Here is a 21,291-nt window from a genome sequence, read left to right as displayed (position 1 = left end):
AGGGCTGCCACCACATTCATGAGTCTGGTAAAGACACTGGGGGTCGAGTTGAGGCCAAAAGGGGAGGGCCTTGTACTGAAAATGGCAGCCCATGATTCTGTACCAGAGGAAAGATCAATGGGGTTGGCAGATTAAGACGTGCAGATAGGTGTCCTTCAGATACAGGGAGCACATCCAGTCTCCCCTGCAAAATGTCTCTACAATAAAAGCTGGCATCACCATCCTGAACCTCTGGAGAGGTAAGGAGAGGTTGAGGCTGGAAAGGTCCAGTACAACTCTCAGGCCAGCATGGTTCTTTTTCTGAATGGCAAAGATCCTGGAGTAGAAGCCCGATCCTCGCTGGGAGGCTGGGACTTCATCCATGGCCTGGCTCAGGATGAGCGTCCGAATCTCCACCAAAAGAGCTGCTGTCCCAACTTGTGGAAGAGGAGGAGAGGCAGGATTAGGTAGACGGTACCCCGAGGATACTACTGACAGGATCCAGGGGTCAGCAAATTTCTGTTGCCAAAAGTGCACGTGAAGAACAAGCCTGCCCCCCACTGGCGACACGTGGACCTGAGTGGGTCTGTCAAGACTTTTTACCCTCGGAGGCAGAGGCGGAGGAGGGGGACTGGAAAAAGCCCTTGCCCCCCCCCCCCCGGCCCTCCTTTTGATGCTTGCGCCGACTAGGCGTCAGCGAGCGTTCCAGCTGTCTAGACCTCCGTTCCTGGAAGCCTCCAGATGAGTGACCCTTATCCGAGCGTTGCTGAGACAGAGTACGCTTTGGGCGTGGTCTTCGTCAGAATAAAGACTTAGCCGTCTGAGAGCTATTCTTCTTGTCCAGCTCTTCGTCTGTGCAGGAGTGAAAGAGGTCACTGCCCTCTAAGGGCAGGTATAGAATACGTTGCTGGACGTCTGGGTTGAACTTGGTTGCCCGGAGCCAGGCCATCCTCATGTCCAGAGGTATCAATGTGTGCCAGCGTGGACTCCATGATATCCTGGGCCATGAGCTTGGCCTCGGCTAGCCCCGCCTTGAAACGTGATTGGCTGTGGGTGGGGAGTTCCGGGAGGCATCCAGCAATTTCCCGCTATAATCTCGGGTTAGCGGCTGCCAGCATGGCGTCTGCGTTGGCCTGTCGCAGGTGCAAGGAAGCATTGGAATACAGCTTCTTACCGTATGCCTCCAAGGTTTTCTCCTCCTTGTCTAACAGCGCCATTGATGGCGAAGACGAGGACGACTGAGGCTTGGAGTACAGTGATGCCGCAGCGATCACCGAGGAGTGAGGCTGAGGATGGGAGGAGAGCAAGAGTGTATCCCCCCTCCATCTGCCTGCACTTGGCGTCCAGGCGACGGTTGAATGGCTGGACAGAGTGGGGTTTGAGACAACCCTTCTTGGCGAGGGAGACTACATAGGTTTGCAGTGGAATCCCAGTTCTGGCAGAAGGGCGCCTCATGAGGACTTCAGCGAAGACGCCCTCTGCCGGCTGTTCTACCTGGGGCTGGGGGAGGCCTCCATATCTGGAGACTTCATGAGGCCGAGGTACCTCTCAAAGGTCCTCACTGGCCGAACAAGAGGAGGAGGGCACTGACAGGGTAGCTAGAGGCAGCAGAGGCCGCTGCCAACCCTGTACATACAGATGCAAGGGAAAACTTTGCGCATAAGAAGGGTAGGCCGTAGGCCACGTACCTGGTTGATGCCAGTCCCACCTCAATACTCGTTCTTCACCAAAGTCCTGCCGAGGCGTCGAACGGGTGTCCTTTTCTGGCACGTTGGCCATTTTGTTGAGCTGCCTACCACGTGGCTGCAACGTGTTGCTCGGTTCGTTGGTGCGAGCTACTGGCAAGTCTCTTATGTGAGCGGCGTGCGACTTGCCCCGCGCTCCTTGGGCCCTTGCCCGGTAGGTGTATCCACCTTGACCCGGGAGTTGTTAGAGCTGCGTTTAGGTGCTCCCTTGGACGCGCTTCCGGTAACACGGCGTAGCCCCCCCGGCCATGATGCTGGTACAGGGCGGAGCCCCTCAGGCGCAAAGCCCGGTAATAGAGCCTAGTGGTCCCTCAACCTTGGAACCGGGAGGATCCGAGAACCCCTCAGCCCGAGGGCCGGTAGCTGTAACAGCCTTGGTGCGTGTGTTGGTATAAGGACCAGACCGGTCCCTCCCGCATAGGAGAGTCCCTGGGAATGAGTCCCCCTTGCGAGGTGCTGTTGAAAATACAGGCCCTACAGGCTTGGACTGATGTTTCACCAAACTTTTGAGATCCTCAGAAGGACACCACTGGAACAGCTCCCTCCACTTGGCTAGTCTGTTATTCAGCACTTTTGAGGACAGCAAACTGCATGCCGAAGAGGCTTGCCAACCGTGGTCTGGGCCAAGGCAACGTAGGCAGAGGGCGTGGAGGTCTGAAGTTGGGAAGGGCCCGTTGCAGGATGGGCACCTGCTGAACCCTGTCGAAGTCGACATGGGCCAGGGAGGAGCTGTGGCGTCTGAGAACCGAGTACCTATTGAAAAAAGACAAAAGAAGACGTATTAGAGGAAGAATCCACGCGTGGAATTACATGGCTGAAGCCAAACCCAGGAGCGCTTGTGAATTCGGCCCGTTCAAGTCAACACGGAAAAGGGGACTGAGGTGTGGCGTCAGAGAGCGAAGTCAGGACAGCATATGCTCCCAGGGCCGCACCTTTGTGTGCCTCTAAATTTAGAGGAGAAAAAGGTTCTGTCTAACATCCCTCGCGAGGGACTCCCATGCAGTATGGAAGAAAGGGTACAGGATGTAAGAGTACTGCGCTGCAATTTAAAATGTTGATTGTGTTGTTTTGGTACAAATTATATAAATGGGGGATACTTAAGGCCAGCCTCAACATGATTTTGCAACTGTATAGCTACACAAAAGTTAAAATAGGACATGTTTATCCAGCAATTTCATACCAACAGTGATTTAAAACAAGAATGGGTCCTTGCAACACTACTCTACAATATGTATACAGCCAAAATGCCGGAAACTATACATGCCATTAAATTCCAGCCTACATTTGCAATTATAAATATCCCATGAATGAGATACACAGATATTGTATTGATAGATCAGGCCCCAATTGCCTTGAAAATATCTTTTGCAGCCGTCATGCAGTACTCTTAGAAATGATCTAAAGCGCACATTGAGAAGATTAAAATTATGTATTTTGGAACAAAGGTGTAATCATATTAAACGATGGCAATTGGAAACTATATTGGGAAAGTGGAAACTTATCTACCTGAGCATTCTGTTTTGTTGTGGCAAAAATGAGAAAAACATAAGGGAAATAATGTTAAAAAGTCAAGCCTAAATTAGCACCAATAAAAGGAGTTCCTGAGAAAATAGGTTGGTATAGCATGAAAGGTTTGCTCACAGTGTATAAACAAACTTTAGTTCCTACTGTAGTATATGGTTCAGAAGCTACTCTATAAACAATACACATGGCTAAATAAACTAGAAGGTAAACCTTGGCGAACTATCCCAGGATTACCTCCTCCTATACAATGTATTGGGCTGGAGTTGGGGTTACTATCATTGCCCACTGTCTTAGCACTGCTGAGGGGAAGTTCATATTTACAAATGTGTACAACTTATGATGACTTAGACTTAATATTGAGTAAGCTAGTTAGAAAAGGATAGGCAGGCTCTAAAGGAAAGAAGCATTTTTTATTAGAAATGGATGGAAAGTTGATTGTAAATTGCTGCATGTGGTACTGAAGGAACTAAAAAAAGTTAAGGAATTAGACTCCTTAAATAACAAGCAAAATCTTATTGACACAATGTGTCTCAACCCTTTCCTTTGCTATAACCACAGGAGGTAATTTACTTAAATTGCCTTCCCCTAAATATTGTTTATATTTTGTGTGTTGCATATTAAATTGTTACCTGCCCTGACTGGGCCTAGATCGAGCCACCTACAAATGAAACGCACAGTACATTTTGGGGGAAATGTGGACACAACTATGAAATGCTGACAAATCCATTCTGGTTGCGCTGTTTAGCAGGAAGGCTACCTTCATTTACTATCACCTTAATTAAATTATGGACAGGTATAGTAACTGATTGATAAAGGAAGGGAGCCTTTTAAATTTATGGCAAATAGTTTTTTGGGTAAGGTTTATTCATTTCTGTTTTATATCAGTGGAAGTAAAGAATTATATTTGTCATATGTATTTTTTTAATGTTGGACTAATGTAAGATTATGGAAAGTTTGCGATATCCATCACACCAAACACTTCTTGAAATAGTTACTTCCAGTGCATCAGCCAGAAGTTGTGCATGTTTTATATTTTAATTAAATTAGATGTAGAACTTTCATTCCATAATAAAATTAGTGTAGCGTTATATTTTGTACAAATTAGTTAGTTTAGCATGCTATGCCTTCTACCTAACTTGACTTGTTAAAACGATGCCTAGAATAAGTAATATATCTTGACTAAATGATGGCATTTCCCTTCTTCGGTCTTCCAACATCAACCCCATATCAAGTGGGTGAATAAACATGACACAGAGTGGCATATTCCACATGGGATGAAGTGCATCTGGCGGCATTTCCTTAATCAGTTTTAGTTAGTTTGTTAAAAGGTCTCCTATAAACCATACATCCCGACCTTTCGATATTCACTCGCTCATTCAGTTGTTGACAAGCATGTATAGAGTTCATGAATTTCTTTTTTTTCCTTGTCCGTCTTTAATGTTACCCATTAAAATTCTACCTTTGCAAAGGATATCTATACAAAGTATTTTCTGCTTGTAGAGTGCTTTTTTTGTCCATTTGAGCCTTGTCTTTGTTCTCCTACCAGCCTTTACAGATTTCCCCCCCCCCCTTCCTTTTTTATAAATAATCAGACCTGGTGTATTGGGGAACTGTAGAAATGGCATAAAGGATTGCATATTGTTCATGGACATACACTGTAGATTAGCCAGAGGTGCTGCAGGTAAGGAATGAGGGAAACTGTTAGAGCTGTAGGCTGGTCTGGCTACTGTAATAGCAGTTAGAGCTGAACAGAGGTTGTGAGATGCACTGGCTGCTGAGCAGTATCAGTTCTAATTTTTCGGTGCGAGTTGTGCTAAAAGAGCAGAGTGGGATTTACATAAAGCAAAACTACAGAGGTGGAATGATATAGTACATGGTGGTAGGTTACTGGAATACAAAAGGCAGGTGCAAAAGAACGCAGATGAAGGACACTGGGGAAGATGTATGCATGATATCACTTACAGGCCCCAAACCACATCGACGGGGCAACTGAAAGGGTGTTGCAAACCAGGGGACGGCAAAATGGAGCTGTGACGTAGAACCCCGTATTATTAGCACCCAGCAATATTTCCTGAGTGCCAACGTCATGAAAAAGCTTTGGACTCTTGCTCCAGAAGAACAAGTTACTTCTTACCTGGTAAAGTTTTTTCGATGGGATGTTCCTCCGACGTATTAATTATCTTTGATAATTCGTCTACAGCTTTTTGTTTTTTGAAAATGTTTTCAGCATACGGCACTGTGCATCAACGTCCGTCGAGTTGGTGTCCCTCGACAGCCACCGTATCGGCGCCGACGTCACCATGCCCATAAATAGCCACGCGCAGCGTCCGTTGCTCAGTTCCGTTTTGTAGCATAAAATGAGTCATGCCTGAATTGGTTATTGACCTTGAAGGAGTGTAAACTGCACCCACAAGGGAAGTATTACTGCGGGGATGGATGGGAGGGGCGATAAGGAATACGTCGGAGGAACATCCCATCGAAAGAACGTAACCAGGTAAGAAGTAACTTGTTCTTCGAAGGGATTGTGTCCTCCGACGTATTCCTTATCTTTGATAGACTCCCATAGCAGTGTTGTGTAATTGGAGGTGGGAGTAAAAACACAATGTTTCCTTTTAGGAATGAACAGAATGCTTTGCCAAACCTAGTCTCTTGACTAGAGGAGGAATCCAGGTTGTAAAATCTTGTGAAGGTATGTGCGGACGACCATGTGGCAGCCGCACATATATCTCGAACCGGAACCCCTCTTTGGAGGGCCGAAGAGGCTGCAATACCCCTGGTTGAAGGAGTACTAAGATTTTGAGGAGGCTCTTTCCCTGCTAGTTTGTAACATTCCAGAATGGCCAAAATAATCCATCTGGAAATGGTCTGTTTTGTTATCGGTAGTCCCAATTTGTGCCCTGAGTAACCTACGAACAGTTGGTCTACTTGCCAAATCCTAGCAAGTCTGCTGATGTAAAAGCTTAAAGCCCGCCTTGGGTCCAACCTGTGTAGCCTTTCTTCCTCTTTCCCCGGATGGGGAGGAGTATAGAATGAAGGTAATGTAATTTTCTGGGTGATGTGGAATTCAGAAACCACCTTTGGGAGGAAATTAGGCTTCACCTTTAGGACAACTTTGTCTTTATGAAAAATTGTATGAGGGGGTTTACAACAGAGCTTGTAACTCGCTCACCCTCCCAGCAGATGTTAGTGCCACTAAGACAGTTTTAAGGGTGAGAAATCTTAGCGAACAAGAGTGGAGTGGCTCGAAAGGAGTACCCATCAGGAAATTTAAGACTAAATTTAAGTCCCATAAGGGAACTTGGAATGGTCTTGGAGGATAGACATTAGTTAATCCCTTTAGAAATTGTACTACTAAGGGTAATTTGAAATACGATGGCTCTTCTGCAGTGCGTTTGAAGATCGATAGCGCTGCGAGATAGCCCTTGATAGTGCCAACTTGAAGGCCTGAATTTGCCAAATAGAGTAGAAAGGATAACACCGTTGGTGTACCTATTGAAAAGGGGTCGATATCCTCTTCTCTACACCAGCTGCAAAATTTGTTCCAACGGCAGCGGTATAAAGACTTTGTTGCTGGCCTTCTGGCCGAAAGCAACACCTCCATCACGTCATCAGGGAGGTCCCAATCCTTGTATCTCAACCTTTCAGAAGCCAAGCGTGAAGGTTGAGGGTTCTGATGTCTGGATGGAGAACCTGACCTCCCTTCTCTGAGAGAAGATTCTCCTTGAGTGGAAGGCGAATTGGAGGGCAGATGGACCTGTCCAGAAGGTCCAGGTACCACGTTCTCCTGCCCCAGTCTGGGGCAATTAGGATCATGGTCCTCCGGAATCTTCTCAACCTCCTGATCATTTGAGGAATGACAGGGACTGGTGGAAACGTGTACAGGAGTGGAAACTCCCAGTCCACTACGAACGCGTCCCCTAGAGCTCCTCTCGGGGGAAATTCACTTGAACAAAACAGGTCGCACTTCCTGTTGGTACTGGTGGCGAACAGATCCACTTGAGGGGTTTCCCAAAGGGCGAAGATCTCCTGAAGGACTTCCTGAGCTAGTTCCCACTCGTGGGAGAATGTGCCATGCCTGCTCAGAGTGGTCCGCTGTCAAGTTCTTCTCTCCGGCTAGGTGAACTGCCGATAGAGCGATTCCTTCTCGAATTGCCCAAAACCAGCATTGCCTCTCTCTGCACAGTGGCAGTGATCCCACGCCTCCTCTTTTGTTGAGGTAGTGCATGGCCACTGTGTTGTCCATCATCAGGACATTTTTTCCCTGTACTGATGGTAGGAAAGCTTTCAGCGCTAGTCTGATCGCTCTCAGCTCCAATAGGTTGATGTGTAGTCTGGACTCCGATGGAGACCAACGACCGCTGATGGTCAGGTCGTTGGCATGGGCTCCCCACCCCGTGAGTGAGGCGTCCGTGACTACTGTTATCTCCGGCCATGGTTGCCAAAACAGTTCTCCTTTCAAAATGTTCTCTCGATAAGCCCACCATTGAAGGTCTTGGGCTACCTTGTCCGGAATCCGAAGGAGATCTGTCCTTTTTCCTGAGAACTGCGACCACTGGGTTCTTAGTGCCCACTGGAGAGATCTCATTCTCAGGCGAGCCTCTGGGACAAGGGAGATGCAGGATGCCATGAGGCCTAGCAACCTCAAAAAGTCAAAGGCTGGGAGATGTTGGGCATTTTGAAACTTGGTGACCATCTGCAGAATATCTTGAGCCCTCACCTCTGGTGGCGAGGCTTTTCCCAGAGAAGTGTCCAGGACCACTCCGATTAACTGGAGCCTCTGTGATGGTATAATCTGTGACTTCTTTAAATTGAGGGAGAAGCCCAGTTTGTGAAGGAAGTGGCAGACATAATCTAGCTGGATCTGAGCGTGTTCCGAAGATACAGCCCTGATCAGCCAATCGTCCAGGTAGGGGTAGACGTGAATCCGTCCCTTCCTTAGACTTGCCGCCACTACCGACATTAAGACCCTCGGCCGGAGGTCAGCCCAAATGGCAGAACTCGAAATTGATGAGCCGCCAATTGCGAACCTCAGGTATTTCCTGTGTTTGAGATGGATTGGCACATGGAAATAAGCATCCTGGAGGACCAGAGATACCAGTCAGTCCTGGAGCTGGAGGGCCTCAAGGATCTGAGAGAGAGTTACGATCTTGAACTTGTCCTTCCTGAGGAACTTGTTCAATTCTCGTAAGTCCAAGATAGGTCTCAGTGCATCGTCTTTCTTCGGGATGAGAAAGTAGGGGGGAGTACCAGCCCTTGTTCCTCTCCGCTACAGGTACCGGTTCTATGGCATATTTCTCTAGCAGGTCTACAATTTCCTGCAAGAGGAGCGGATCTGGAACTTTCAGAGAGCTGTTCCCCGGTGGATGACTGAGGGATGCGTAGAAAAGGCAGGCAGTAACCTTGGGAAACTCTCTACAATGCCCAAGCATCTGACGTAATAGCCTCTCATTCCGTCAGATGTTGAGTTAACCTGCCCAGGTACCTGCTGCTGCTGCAGCTTTTGTATTTTTAACCCGTCCACCTGGGGTGAATTTTTTCTGACCCCTTTGAACCGGCTGTCCTCTGCCTCTTCCGAATGCGGAATAGAAGCGAAAGGACTTACCTCTCCAAGAGGTTCCTGAGGGGCGATATGGTGTCTGACGGATTGCAGCTCCCAGGGATTTTGCTGCTGCCTTTGATGTTTGAAGCTTTTGCACATCTGGAGCAAAACCAGACTTTCACAACCAAGCAAATCTCCGGGTTGTTGTACTTGCCGCCATGGCCCTGCTGATGCGGTCAGCAGAATCGATGCAAGTCTGAAAGGATTCGCACATTCCGTCCTTACCATCCTTACTGATGTTGAGAAACGCTTCCCTTTAGTCTCCCTCCGGGAGGCAGTCAGCCGTTGATTAAGCACACTCCCAAAGTGTGTGGCTGAACCTTGCGAGCGTACAAGTAGCATTGATGGATTTCAACGCCATGCTACATGCAGAAAATACTTTTTTGGCCATAGAATCATATCTCTTGTCATCCCTGTCCTGTGGAACAGTAGGGTAAGCTGATTTACTACCTGATGAAGTTGCTGCATGAACAACCAGACTCTCCGGAGTTGGGTGTTTGGATAAATATTCAGGGTCAGCAGTAGACACCCTATACTTGGCTGATAATTTTTCGTTAACCGCCGGGATAATCTCAAGGGTTTCCCAGTTTGCCAATATTTTCCTTTGTAATGCCGCATGAAATGGCACCACAGGATCCTCCTGTGGACCTTTAACCAACATGTCTGAGGTTGTCTTGCTGAAAAGCAGGTGAAGGTGTAGACCACCCCATAAACTCTATTATCCTTGCCATCAAGGTTCTATACAGGGTTTCAGTATGTTCCCCTGGGTCTGGTTTGGCAAATTCCACTTCTGGGGAAGTTTACAACCCACTTGCTTCATGCAAAGATTCTTGGAGGTCCTTAAACCTACCTTCCTCAGAGGCAAATTCCTCTGGTATAGGAGTTGCAGATCCCTGCAACTCAAAAGGTCTCTCCTGATCCGAATTCTCCCCTTCCTCATAAATAGATGCTAAGGCTCTGGAATGATCAGATCTTGGAAATGGTATAAATCCAATTTCCAGAGCAGAAGGGGCCAAATTCGTCATAATTGGCTGAGAAAACATCGACTTTGTCGACGCGGACGTTAAAGGCTTCGAAGCCATCGAAAAAGGCGTCGAGAAAGTTGGTAGAGGCCTCGAGGAACTCTAGAGTATCGGAATTCTACTCGAGGTTGTCGACAACATTCTCGTGATCGAGGCTCTGGGTATGGCCACTAGCTGTGAGGTGGCCGTGGGTTTGTCCTTTCTCAGTGTCTAAGACGGCGTCGAATCGACTGACCTGTGCGTCGGAGAACCCTTCGATAATGGCGTCGAAGACGCAGATCTATGCGTCGAAGGGATCTTCGACGATGGCGTCTAAGACGCGACCTTGCCTTTACTCGAGGGTTTGTGATGCCCTCGAGTAGCTTCTTTCGCCGGGTGCTGCGACTGGCGGCGTTTTGATCTTTCGGGTCTTTCACCCTCAGCAGTCTTCAAGGGGGTCGAGGCCGCTTTGAAGACGCTAAGCATCTTTTTCCTGAATTCCTCCCACTCAGCCTGAGAGTTATGTTTTGTGGGGCAGGAGACCCTTTTCGGGGAAACGGAAGAAGACGTCGAGGAAAGGGGATCTTCGAACGTCTTTTTTGAATGCTTAGATCTCGAAGAGTGATGGGAACTACTTCGAGATCTAGAACGAGAATGTCTTTTGTGATGGCGAGGAGACGAATGTCTCGACTCTGCCGAGGAAACTTTTGAAGAAGTTTTAACTGCCTTACCTCTCTCGAATTTCCCCTTACGCTCCTTCAAGGCTTCCGCCGTCATGAACATGCAGTCCTCGCACTCCGAACAACGGTGCTCGACTCCCAGGCACCACAAACAGATCCTGTGAGGATCCGTCAACGACATTTTCTTTCCACAGTCTCGACATTTTTTGAAGCCAGACCGTGGAGTCGTCGGTTCGGATGAGGAAGACATTGAGTAGGAGTCGGTATTCACGAGGAATAATGAAGTATATTTGACTGAAGAACTGAGCAACGATATTCCGAGGCCCCACAAAGCGCGGAAAAACGGAACTGAGCAACGGACACTGCGCGTGGCTATTTATGGGCACGGTGACGTCGTTGTCGATACGGTGGCTGTCGAGGGACTCCAACTCGACGGACTTCGATGCGCAGCGCCCTCTGCTGAAAAAGATTTCCGAGGCCAGCAAGCTGGAGACGAATCATCAAAGATAAGGAATATGTCGGAGGACACAATCCCTTCGAAAGAATACTGCTAGAAAAGCAAGTGGGGCTCCAGCATTCAAACGTGCGGATTGAGGAATACTAGAAGAGCCGAGGGGGGATCCAGCTGAGGCAGTGTCCAAATTAAAATGGTGCTGTCGGTTCATACAGCAGTGCATTGAAGGAGATGTGGGAATATCAGCATTTAAAACTGTTCACCTCACCAACGTGATCCAAGATGATCAAAACAGTACTTTGTGGCTTGTGGTCTGGTGCACAGAACACAAAGCTTCACAAATTGGTCTGGCTTGCTTTAACTGATGTCAAGTCCAAGACAGGTCAGAGCGAGGAGAACCTAAGAATCAGTATGGATTTCTAGAGTTGGACAGGTGGGGGTACCTCAGGTTCGAAGATGGCACCACTGTACACTGGGTTGGCGGTGGTTCTTCTTTTCCTCTCTTGCCGTTTGCTCTGGATTTCTGGGGAAAAAGAAAGTGAATGAAATCAAGCGCTAGCTTAATAAGCTTTTATACTTACATCCATCATGGCAAAATAACAGATAGGTAAACATTTGACGCTGCTCTAATTAAATGACATTTCAAAGAAGATTTACAATTGATTGACAAATTGCGGACTTCAAACTATTCACAGATGCAGTAAGTGGAGGAATCTTGGCCAGGAGGAAGGGTGTGAGGGTAGATAAAGAAACTTTAAATGGACAGTGATGCAAGTCCAGCCTTTCTATCCCTTAACTTGCTTTCGCCTGGGAATCCACTGTATCGCAGTGCCAACTGAAATTTACGTTTAATGCCTCAACAAGCACCTAAAACTATTTGAAACAAAGAAAACCTGACACTAAAAAGGGGCCTGCCAGCTTAGCCTGGAGGAGAGCTGGAAGTGCGTTTTAAAAAACGATTGCTAATTAATCACTAGATCACCCACTCTTTTCTGTTATCCTTGCTTTTATAAAGATAGGACAGGCAACTTGGCACAATTGCAAAAAGTTCTCTAGGTGACTTATGGAACAGCCGTGAGAAGGCACTACCTATTTTATACCCTGCACCCGTCAGTTGAAAATGGAGCTGCAGATTGGGGGGCAGGGCGGCAAGTGAAAGCATATTGAATAGCAGTGGCTGCATTAACTGGACAGAGGAAAAGCATATAGAGGAAAGGGCCTAGACACTAGGAGTACAGCAGTAACTAACTTTTATATAATCCTATGACCCGTCCCCTTTCCTCCACACTTGTTGGACATTAACACTGCAAACATTATCATGGATTTGACCTTCCATTGAACCAAAAAGGTTTTGAAACACTGCATGACCAAATTAGGTACCAGCTTGAAAACTAGAAATCATAGATTAGAAAGCAGAATGCAGAAGCAGCAAAATGCTTCAATCAGATTTTGCCTCTTGAAAGGTCTTTTGGAGCACCAAATGTCCTTGGGTATAGTTCAAAAGAAATCTCAGGGCACTGAAGGCATCTAGGTTGTGCTTGGCTGTTACTTTTGTAAATCTTCACAATACTTCCTGAGATCCCACGCTGTTACTGGACTTTTCATTAACTTTTATGATGAGTTGTTTTCAATCTAATTGCCCTTTGGCATTCATTTATGATTTAGGGGGACTGAGTCACCTTTAAGGGTTATCAAAAAAGATTTCCCATGTGGGTACCCGACACTTATTAACTTTGCCCTAATTAAGGACTCAAGTGAGTAGGCCGCTAAAAACATTGTTCTTTCAAGTCATTTAAAAAAATAAAAACACAGGGTACAATTAATTCCACACAAAAACAAAACATGCATGATTTATTTAAACACACTTCTCTGTCTATTGCCATTCTACATCATGTGCGATTTATAAATCTTTGATCTGTAATTTATTTATTTACTTGAATTTTTGTTCAGCGGTTTTATAACGCATGAACAAAGATAGTTGCTTAACATGCTCAAACATGAAACGGAAATAAAAAAAATGTTACCTGTACGCCTTCCTTCAACACATTTACATTTATTACACGGGATATCGCCTAACGTCCTAACTCATGCACCCAGACAAACTAAAACAAGCTTTGCAGTACTAAGCTATAGGACCCTTACTACCAATATTTTTCACACTTTTAATAAATATCATACCATGTGTTATGTATCTCGGAAGGGGTCTTGCTTTAGCAGCATCAGTGGTTTCAGTTGTTTACTAGGAGAGAGGAGTGCGTAGCTCGTCCGGTATTCCAGCTGACACTTGCACTAGGATGGGACTTGAGAGGAGGATGGACAAAGACAACGATGAGATTGCATTTTGTTCTCCTGGTGAACAGTGGGTGGGTGCTGGAGCATAGCGGATTGAGGGGTCATTGCAGGGGATCGATGCCAGGATGTGCAATCAGATCAGATTTTGGCCTTGAAGGAGGCCTCACCCTGCCTCATAATTGCCCTCTTCAAAGTGTGCATGAAGCTCAGAGCGCTCCAGTCTTTGGCAGTAGGTTTTGTGTTGCTCAGAGTGCCGGCATTCAAGTATCAAGTGTGTATTGTCATTTTTATTCCCATTAGCTTTTTCCCTTCCGGCATTTGGCATGGTCGCACTTGCACGGTCTGAATGACACGAGGCCTAGTGTGATCTTTGTCTTGTCCTCCCCCCATCCTCCCTCCCTTGACTGGTCGTGGCTAGAAACACTTGTGTACAAGCGCGTTATAAATGATTTATCATATCATACACCTTTGTATGCCCTATTACAATGCAAGTGGACTCCGAGCCATTAGCAGGTGTTACCTTCTAAACCAGAGTTAGCTCTATGAGAGGCTGTGAAATATCTGTCACTTTGTGGCAGGGACTGATCAGTGATCTTCTTGGGAGCCTAACCAATATCATATATATACTATATAATAAAAGGCCAGATATATGTTCGTCCGAATCCGTTCTGCCCGCTTTGCCAGTTATCACAGATAGAAGGAGCTGTTGCCTTACGCGTACAACAATAAGACTTAAAGTTCATCTTCCAGGTGAACAAAATGTGTATTTCAACAATAACCTACAATTAGCTGCAAAAAAGGACAAGACAGGGATACCACTTTAATAGCACACTTCAAGTTGCATATACTATGAAAATATATACATATAAAAAAAAATGTGATTACCCCCTTAAGTGCTAAAGATGAGGTATCTCGTCCTCAGCACTACGTTTGCAGTGCGGAGGACGAGATACCTCATCCTTTTTAGCACTTAGCTTTGGGGGTAGGCGGGAAATCACCCGCCCTGTTGCAGCTTGCATCTCCCCGACCCCCAGGGAGTGAAGGAGAGGACTTCCCCTTCCATGCCTTGATGTCGGGGGCTGGCTGTGATGACATCGGCACACGCTACGTGTGCCGTCATCAGGAAATTATACTGAAATAAAATATATCATGCAAATATGAAAAATTGCCTTCATGGTGATTCAGGTTCTCTTAGTCCAGGCTTTCCCTCCTTCACAACTGGTTGGGACCGCCTGCATCTGCAGGAGGGCTGAAAAAGCTGGCTGTAAAAGATAGCTGTCACTTTAAGAGCTTTGGAAGGGGTAAGGCCTCTGTGCGTCAGCCCACACCTTACCCCTGCATCACGAACATTCCACGCCCAGGTTCTGTGGTTACGCAGATGGCGGTAAAATTTAAGTATACACGTATTTGTAGGGGATGGCTGGGTGGGTGTTGTGAAGGAGGGAGAGCCTGGACTAAGAGAACATGAATCACCATGAAGGTAATTTTTCATTTCTCTGTCGACCTGGCTCTCCCTCCTTCCCAACTGGTTGGGACCAGACTATAAAGCCTTTGAATAAGCAAGGGTGGAGGAGACAACATGTACAGGATTCAGGCAAACAAGTTGCGGAGAACCTCTTAGCCGAATTTTGCATAATTTCTAGATGTATCCATTGTATAGCGCTTGAAAAAGGGAAGTGGGTAGCCCAGATAGCTGCTTTACAGATGCCTGAAATGGGAACATGCCTGGTAAAGGCTACAGATGCTGCCTTGGCTCTAGTAGAATGATCCCGAAGTCTCTGTGCAGTCGCGAGCCCTTTCATGCCGTAAGCCTTGGAGGTACAGGAGACAACCCATCTAGCAATTGAAGCTTTAGCTGCCTTATTGCTAGGAGAAGGTCCACCGTAACGAAGAGCTGGTCTGCCTTTCTGAATGGTTTGGTCCTTTCTAGATAGAATTTTAAAGTTCTTATAACATCTAATGTTTCTTCGGCCGCAGAAGCGCGTGGTCTAGGAAGAAAAAAACGGGAAGACATTCCCCAGTTTAAATGAAATCCAGAGACAACCTTGGGTAGAAAGGAGGGGACCGTATGTAGGACATCTTTGTCCTAAGGAACACAATATATGGCTCCTTTGAGGAGAGAGCCTGGAGCTCTCCAATCCTTGTAGCGGAAGTAATGGCTACTAAGAATACTGTTTTCCAAGTTAGAAATTCTAATTCACATGAGGCCATAGGCTCGAATGTTTTTTGCATTAGGGCTGCTAAAACCACATTGAGATCCCACTGAAGTGAAGGTTCACAAATAGGGGGATGTAAACGTAAAAGGCCTTCTAAGTGCCTTTTAATGGCTTCATCGTAAAGAGAGAAAGACGTGCGTTCTCTATTCAAGTAAGCACTAATAGCTGATGAGTAGTATTTGCACTTGTCAACTTTGACACCAGTGGAAACTAAATAAGACATGAAGGACATGACATCATCATTAGAGGCCTTTAGAGGGTTATGGTTTTGGTCCAAGGCCCAGTGACAGAAACGTAACCATTTGCTATGGTATTGCTTCTTAGTAGAAGCTTTTCTGGAAGCTGCCATAATGGCTAAGTTTTGCTCTGACAAATGTAAGGGGGAAAAGGCTAGCTTTTCAGGAATCAAGCCTTCAAGTTGTGCAATTGAGGGGAGAGGGGAAGAACCTGCCCTTTCTGTTGAGTCAAAAGATCTCTTGATGGTGGAAGATCCAGTAGAGAAGTCCCTGCTAGCTCCAGAAGGTCTGGAAACCAGATCTGGCAAGGCCAGAACGGGGCTATTAGGATCATTGTCAGATTCTGTGACATTTTGAATTTGATATGATATATGTTATTTATAATGCGCTTAATACCCTGAGTTTTCTAAGCGCAGACCCGGGGATCGAAACTGCGTTGCTCCGTGTCGTCTTACTTCCAAGGCGAGCACGTTGCCCCTGAGCCTTGATGCAAACTCGGGACAGACATTGTGCTGGTTGGCAAAGAGGTCTACTGACGGATGGGGCCCCACTTCTGAAATATGTGTGCTACTGACTGTTACAGCTCCCACTCGTGAGGAGCAGACTGTAACCTGCTTAGTTTGTCTGCAAGGACATTCTTCTTTCCCTCCAGATGGGACGCCAACAAGGAAATGCGATTTTGAATTGCCCAATACCAAAACCTTTTCTGCTAGGAGACACGGGGGAAGGGAGCGAGTACCCCGTTGTTTGTTGATATAAAACATTGCAGTGGTATAGTCCGTTAGAATTTACCACAGTGAGGGAAGAAATGATTTCAGAGCGAAAACTATGGCTCTTAGGAAAAGGAGGACCACATAAATGTCCTGGAACTGAGTGGCCCAAAGACTGAGCTGTTAAATGGGCTCCTCAACCGTACTCTGAAGAGTCTGTTATGAGTATTTGGTGAGGAGGGGGTTGAAAAGGAAAACCAAACAGTTTCTCTGGGGAGTTCCACCTGAGTAGAGACTCCTGAACTGGTTTTGGAAGTTGGATTTTCATTTCTTTGGAATCCGAGAACTGGTTCCAGTTGTGAGCAAGATGCCACTGGACCATTCTCTTATGGAGCCTTGCAAATGGAACTATGTTTATGCAAGAGGCCATAAGGCCCAAGAGCCTTTGAAACCCCCAAGCTGTTAGGATCTGGTGGGTATTTAACTTTATGATGGTTTGTTGAATAGGTTCCACCGTTTCCAGGGGTGGAAAGGCTCTGTGTATAGTAGTAGCCATAACTGCTCTTTGGAATTGGATCATTTGCGAAGGATTTAGCTGGGATCTTGTCACATGTATGGAAACCCCCAGGTTGAACAGAATATGGCATGTTACTTGCAACTTCTGAAGCAATTCCTCTGGAGCCTGAGCCTTGAGAAACCAGTCGTCTAGGTAGGGGAATAGATTGGTGGTCTGTAACCGAAAGTAGGCTGCCACTGACCCCAGAACTTTTGTGAAAACCCTAGGAGCAGAATTTAGTCCGAAGGGAAGACATGTGAAATGATAATGAGACTTTCCAATTGTGAATCTCAGAAACTGATGGTGTTTGTAGATCGGGATGTGAAAATACACATCCTGTAGATCCACAGATGCCATCCAATCGTTTAGATGGAGAAGCCAGAATCTGAGGAATCGTCACCATGTGGAAGGTTTCAATTGACAGAAATTGGTTGAGGTCTGAAAAGTCCAGAATCGAATGGATCCCGCCTGATTTCTTTTGGATAAGGAAGTACCGAGAGTAAAATCTCTGACCTACTTCTCTTGAGGAACCAACTATCACTCCTAAGACAAGGAGTTTTTGGATCTCTTCCAGGAGCTCCAGGGATGATTTTTTGAGCTTTGGAGGAGAGGAAGGTGGAATAGCCCGAAGAGAAAGGCGGTAACCATGCTGAATGATATTCAGAACCCATTCCTCTTCTGTAATGGTTTTCCAAAAAGGGAAGAAGTTGGAATGCTTTCCTGATACTGGGGATGTATGCTCCTTGATGATAGTTGGAGCGGAAGGTATGTACATGCCCGGAAGGCTGTCAGACAGACTTCTTTTGCTCTTGAGCAGAAATCGAGGAAGGGGGAGGTCCTGACTTAGACTTGTGTCTATGGCTTCTCTTTTTAGAAGAGTAGTAAGATTTATCAGAAGAGGCGGAACCACTGTTACCTTGTGGGCGTGGTTTAAATGATTTAAAATGTTGGTGATATGACTGTTTCACCGAAATTGAGCTGCTGCGACACTGGCCTTACATTTCTGTAGGACCTCGTCTGTGGAAGGATCAAACGGTGTTTGCCATTGAATGGAAGGTATAGCACTTTCTCCTGATAATCTTGGTGAGGGTCTAACCTCTCTCTCCCTGGCTGTTCAACCAATACCTGGCACTTCTTGCCCACTGCATTGCCACTCTCTGCCCCAACTTTCAGTGCTATGCGGATAACAACTCATTTCAGGCTCCCTCCTGCCACTTCTCCTCCTCTCATCTCTGTCTGCTATTCAGGAGTGGTGTGCCACCAATGATCTCTGCCTTAATGCCAGTAAGACTGAAATTCTACTCATTGGCACACCTGCTCCCTCCTTTCCTGTTGCTCTTTCGCCGGCCTCTCTTGGCCCTCTTCCTGCTCCCACCTGTCAGGCCAAAAACCTTGGGGTAATCATCGACTCTACACTCTCCTTCTCTCCTCACATCTCCGACGTCTCTAATAAGTCACACTACCAGCTGCACCTCCTCAGAGGTATTCTTCCTTTCCCCTCATTCCCCCAGAAGCTCACTGTCTCCAGAGCTCTGGTTCTCTCTAGGCTAGACTACTGCAACAGCCTCTTTCTAAATCTGTCTGCCTCTACTCTCCGCCCTCTGAAACTAATCCAGAACAGGAGTGCAAGACTTGTCCTTGGCCTCAAGCAAGGAATCATATCTCTCCAGGACTGAAATCTCTGCACTGGCTCCCAGTGGCTGCGAAGATTAAGTTCAAAACCATCTGCATTGTCCACAAGGTCTTCTGGGGCTTGGAGCCTCAATACCTTCAACTCGCTCTTCCTAAATATCTTCCTTCTTGAGCTCTTCGCTCATCCGCCTCCAACTCCCTTAGGGTCAGTCGCTTCTCCAAGCAACAAGTTGGTTGTAGATCCCTTTCTTCGAATGGGGCCTCCCTCTGGAACAGCCTCCCTGAAACTTGAGGAGAACCATCTCCGGAAGCACCTCAAAACCTTCCTCTTTGCTTCTGCTCTCTATCCTCCTCTCCCCTGCTGAACTCCTGTCTGAAACTGAAACTTCACTGGTCACCTGGCCACCCTCTGATCTTGGGCCCAGGTCTTCTCCCCCGCCATTTGCACCCCTGCACTGCCTCCCTAGCAACTCACGCACTTGGGGACCGTATTCTGTATCCCTACAGTCCACCACCAGCACCTGATGTCTGCACTTAAAATTGCCACCAGCTGGCCGCACTTTTTGCTTGAACGCTTTTATTTATTCTTTTACATTTTTTACTGTTGATCCCATGTACTGCACTGCCCCCCCCCCTTTCCAGCCTGCACTTTTGCCCTACACCTTTCCCCTGCACTTGCGCGATCTCAATGTCACCTGGCATAGTAAGATCCTTGTCTCGGTCTTCCCTCTGTTCCCCCTCCCTTGCCTCGTTGCGCCTTGAAACACGTGTGTATAGGCGCATTATAAATGCCATATCATATCAAAAGGCAGAAAAATATGCGTGCCAACGCATGCAGACTACACTAGTGACTGCCCTTGCTGTTTTGTCAGTGAGATATTTGACCACTTGAAGCTGTTGCTTAGCAGCTTCTCTACCCTCAGAAATCCAGAAGGAAAATTTGTCCACAGCCTCCTGAGGGAGCATGACAGGGCAGCGTTCAAGATTCTCCCAATTAAGGATATTAAATCCCTCCAAAACTGTAGCAGTGTTAACAAGACTTAGTTGTAAGGTAGAGTTGGTGTAAGACTTCTTACCTTGGGCCTCCCATGCTTTCGTGTTTTTGTCTAGCACTGAAGCTGGAGAAGGGCCTTTACCATTTGTGCCAAGGGCAGCTGAGACTACTGCTGATTGAGCTGGAAAACTGCCCAGGAGTATGAAAAGGTTCCTCTTTAGGCACCTTGTATTTGTTGTGTAGGGCCTTGGAGATATGTGGATCGGAATGAGGATTTCCTCAACAAACTAAAGCGGACAATTCCATGGGAAGTGGAACTTTTGACTGCTGAGAAGGCAGTTTCCCAAAAACAACAGCTGTTTCAGGTTAATCCTGTGGAAGGATTTCTAGTGCCTGAATGGCATTAGTCACAATGTCATGGAACACCTTAGATGGTGAATAAGTGGTATCATCATTTGAATCAGTTTTGGATTTGTCAGGTAAAGGGGAATCGGAGTGAACAGAGTTAAACCCACAGGCGCAGGCCTCTATGCATGTACCCTTGCCTGTTCAGTTTGCCGAGGCAATAAGGGGTTTTCCCGGTACCGTTTTTATTTTGTCTGGAGTAAATGACTCTTCCGGTTCTGGGTGGGTCTTCCGAGACCCTTTCCCACCTAAAGGTACTAAAACTTTCCCACCAGGAGGTAACAGTGCTTTCCCACGCAGAGGTACTTTCAGATAAATAGGCCGGGGGTTTCCCCCTGAACGGTCCCGTGAAGACTCCAGAACTGAGGAGGTAGTCTTCCCCTGGGTACCGATGGGCAGTGCCGAAACGAATACCTCACCTGAAGACACAGTCCCCCTCTTACCGATGTCAGCCTCCCTCCTGTTCTGAATGAAGTCTTTCGTCGTCTCCGGGTACCGGTCCGCGCTGTGACATGGAGAGAAGACGAGTCCACAGAGACCTTGGGTAAATTCCACAGCAAAAGACACAGGGACTCACCGGGTGGTTTACACCCAAACAGTGGACACAGGCATGGTGGGGATCGGCCGCAGAGAAATGCTTCCGGCAACGGATGCACTGCTTGAAACCTGTCGCATACGGCATGCGTAGAGGGAGGCACCACAAATTGAAAAAATTAAAAAATAAAGAACCAAGTTGGTAAGGAGGGAGAGCCAGGACGAAAGAGAAATAGACAGTGTTTCGTGCTGCTCTGGCTTTTTCTGCCCCATTTGCATAGTTGAGTATTGCATCTTTCTTTCGAAGATCGAAAGGGGGATGGCGACATGGACGTGACTAACATTATCCCCAATGTGACGTATAGTGTACCCAAAATCCCTTCGTGTCTAGGTCCCTCTGGTTGTGTTTTTTCTGCCGTGAGGGCGCCTTACAGTCAGCGCGAGCAAGTACAGAAGAGAGAAGGTGTAAGAGGTCTATGTTCCTTCTACTCCACAAGGGGAGTAAGGGTGGGCGCATGTGAATCTAAGCAGATACAATAATCAGAAATGTTATTACAGTGAGTAATGCATGTCTTCTGATGCTTGTGAATCTGCTCAGAATCACATGCTGTGCATAGACTAGCGAGTAGTAGCCAGAGATGGTGATGGGATGTGAGAATGAACAGTAGCAAAGAGGTCTTAGCACCGCTTGTCCCACTCAGAATCGGACCTAGAGTGTGTATCTAGGCAGTAGT

General features: G+C 46.8%; 1 protein-coding gene across 7 annotated transcripts in view; it reads right to left on the bottom strand.

The window, feature by feature from the left end:
• PHF21A (PHD finger protein 21A) overlaps window positions 1-21,291 on the bottom strand; it is a 2,009,174-nt gene that overhangs the window by 682,189 nt on the left and 1,305,694 nt on the right. For all 7 annotated transcript variants that reach the window (XM_069623242.1, XM_069623245.1, XM_069623243.1 and 4 more), the window contains exon 12: window positions 11,426-11,505. In XM_069623242.1, coding sequence (XP_069479343.1) covers window positions 11,426-11,505 — 80 coding nt within the window. The remainder of the gene's footprint in view (window positions 1-11,425; window positions 11,506-21,291) is intronic.

Source organism: Ambystoma mexicanum, chromosome 11, assembly GCF_040938575.1.
Source record: "Ambystoma mexicanum isolate Mex_15411 chromosome 11, UKY_AmexF1_1, whole genome shotgun sequence".
Taxonomy (NCBI): Eukaryota; Metazoa; Chordata; class Amphibia; order Caudata; family Ambystomatidae; genus Ambystoma; species Ambystoma mexicanum.
This window is presented reverse-complemented; position numbering and strand designations above follow the sequence as displayed.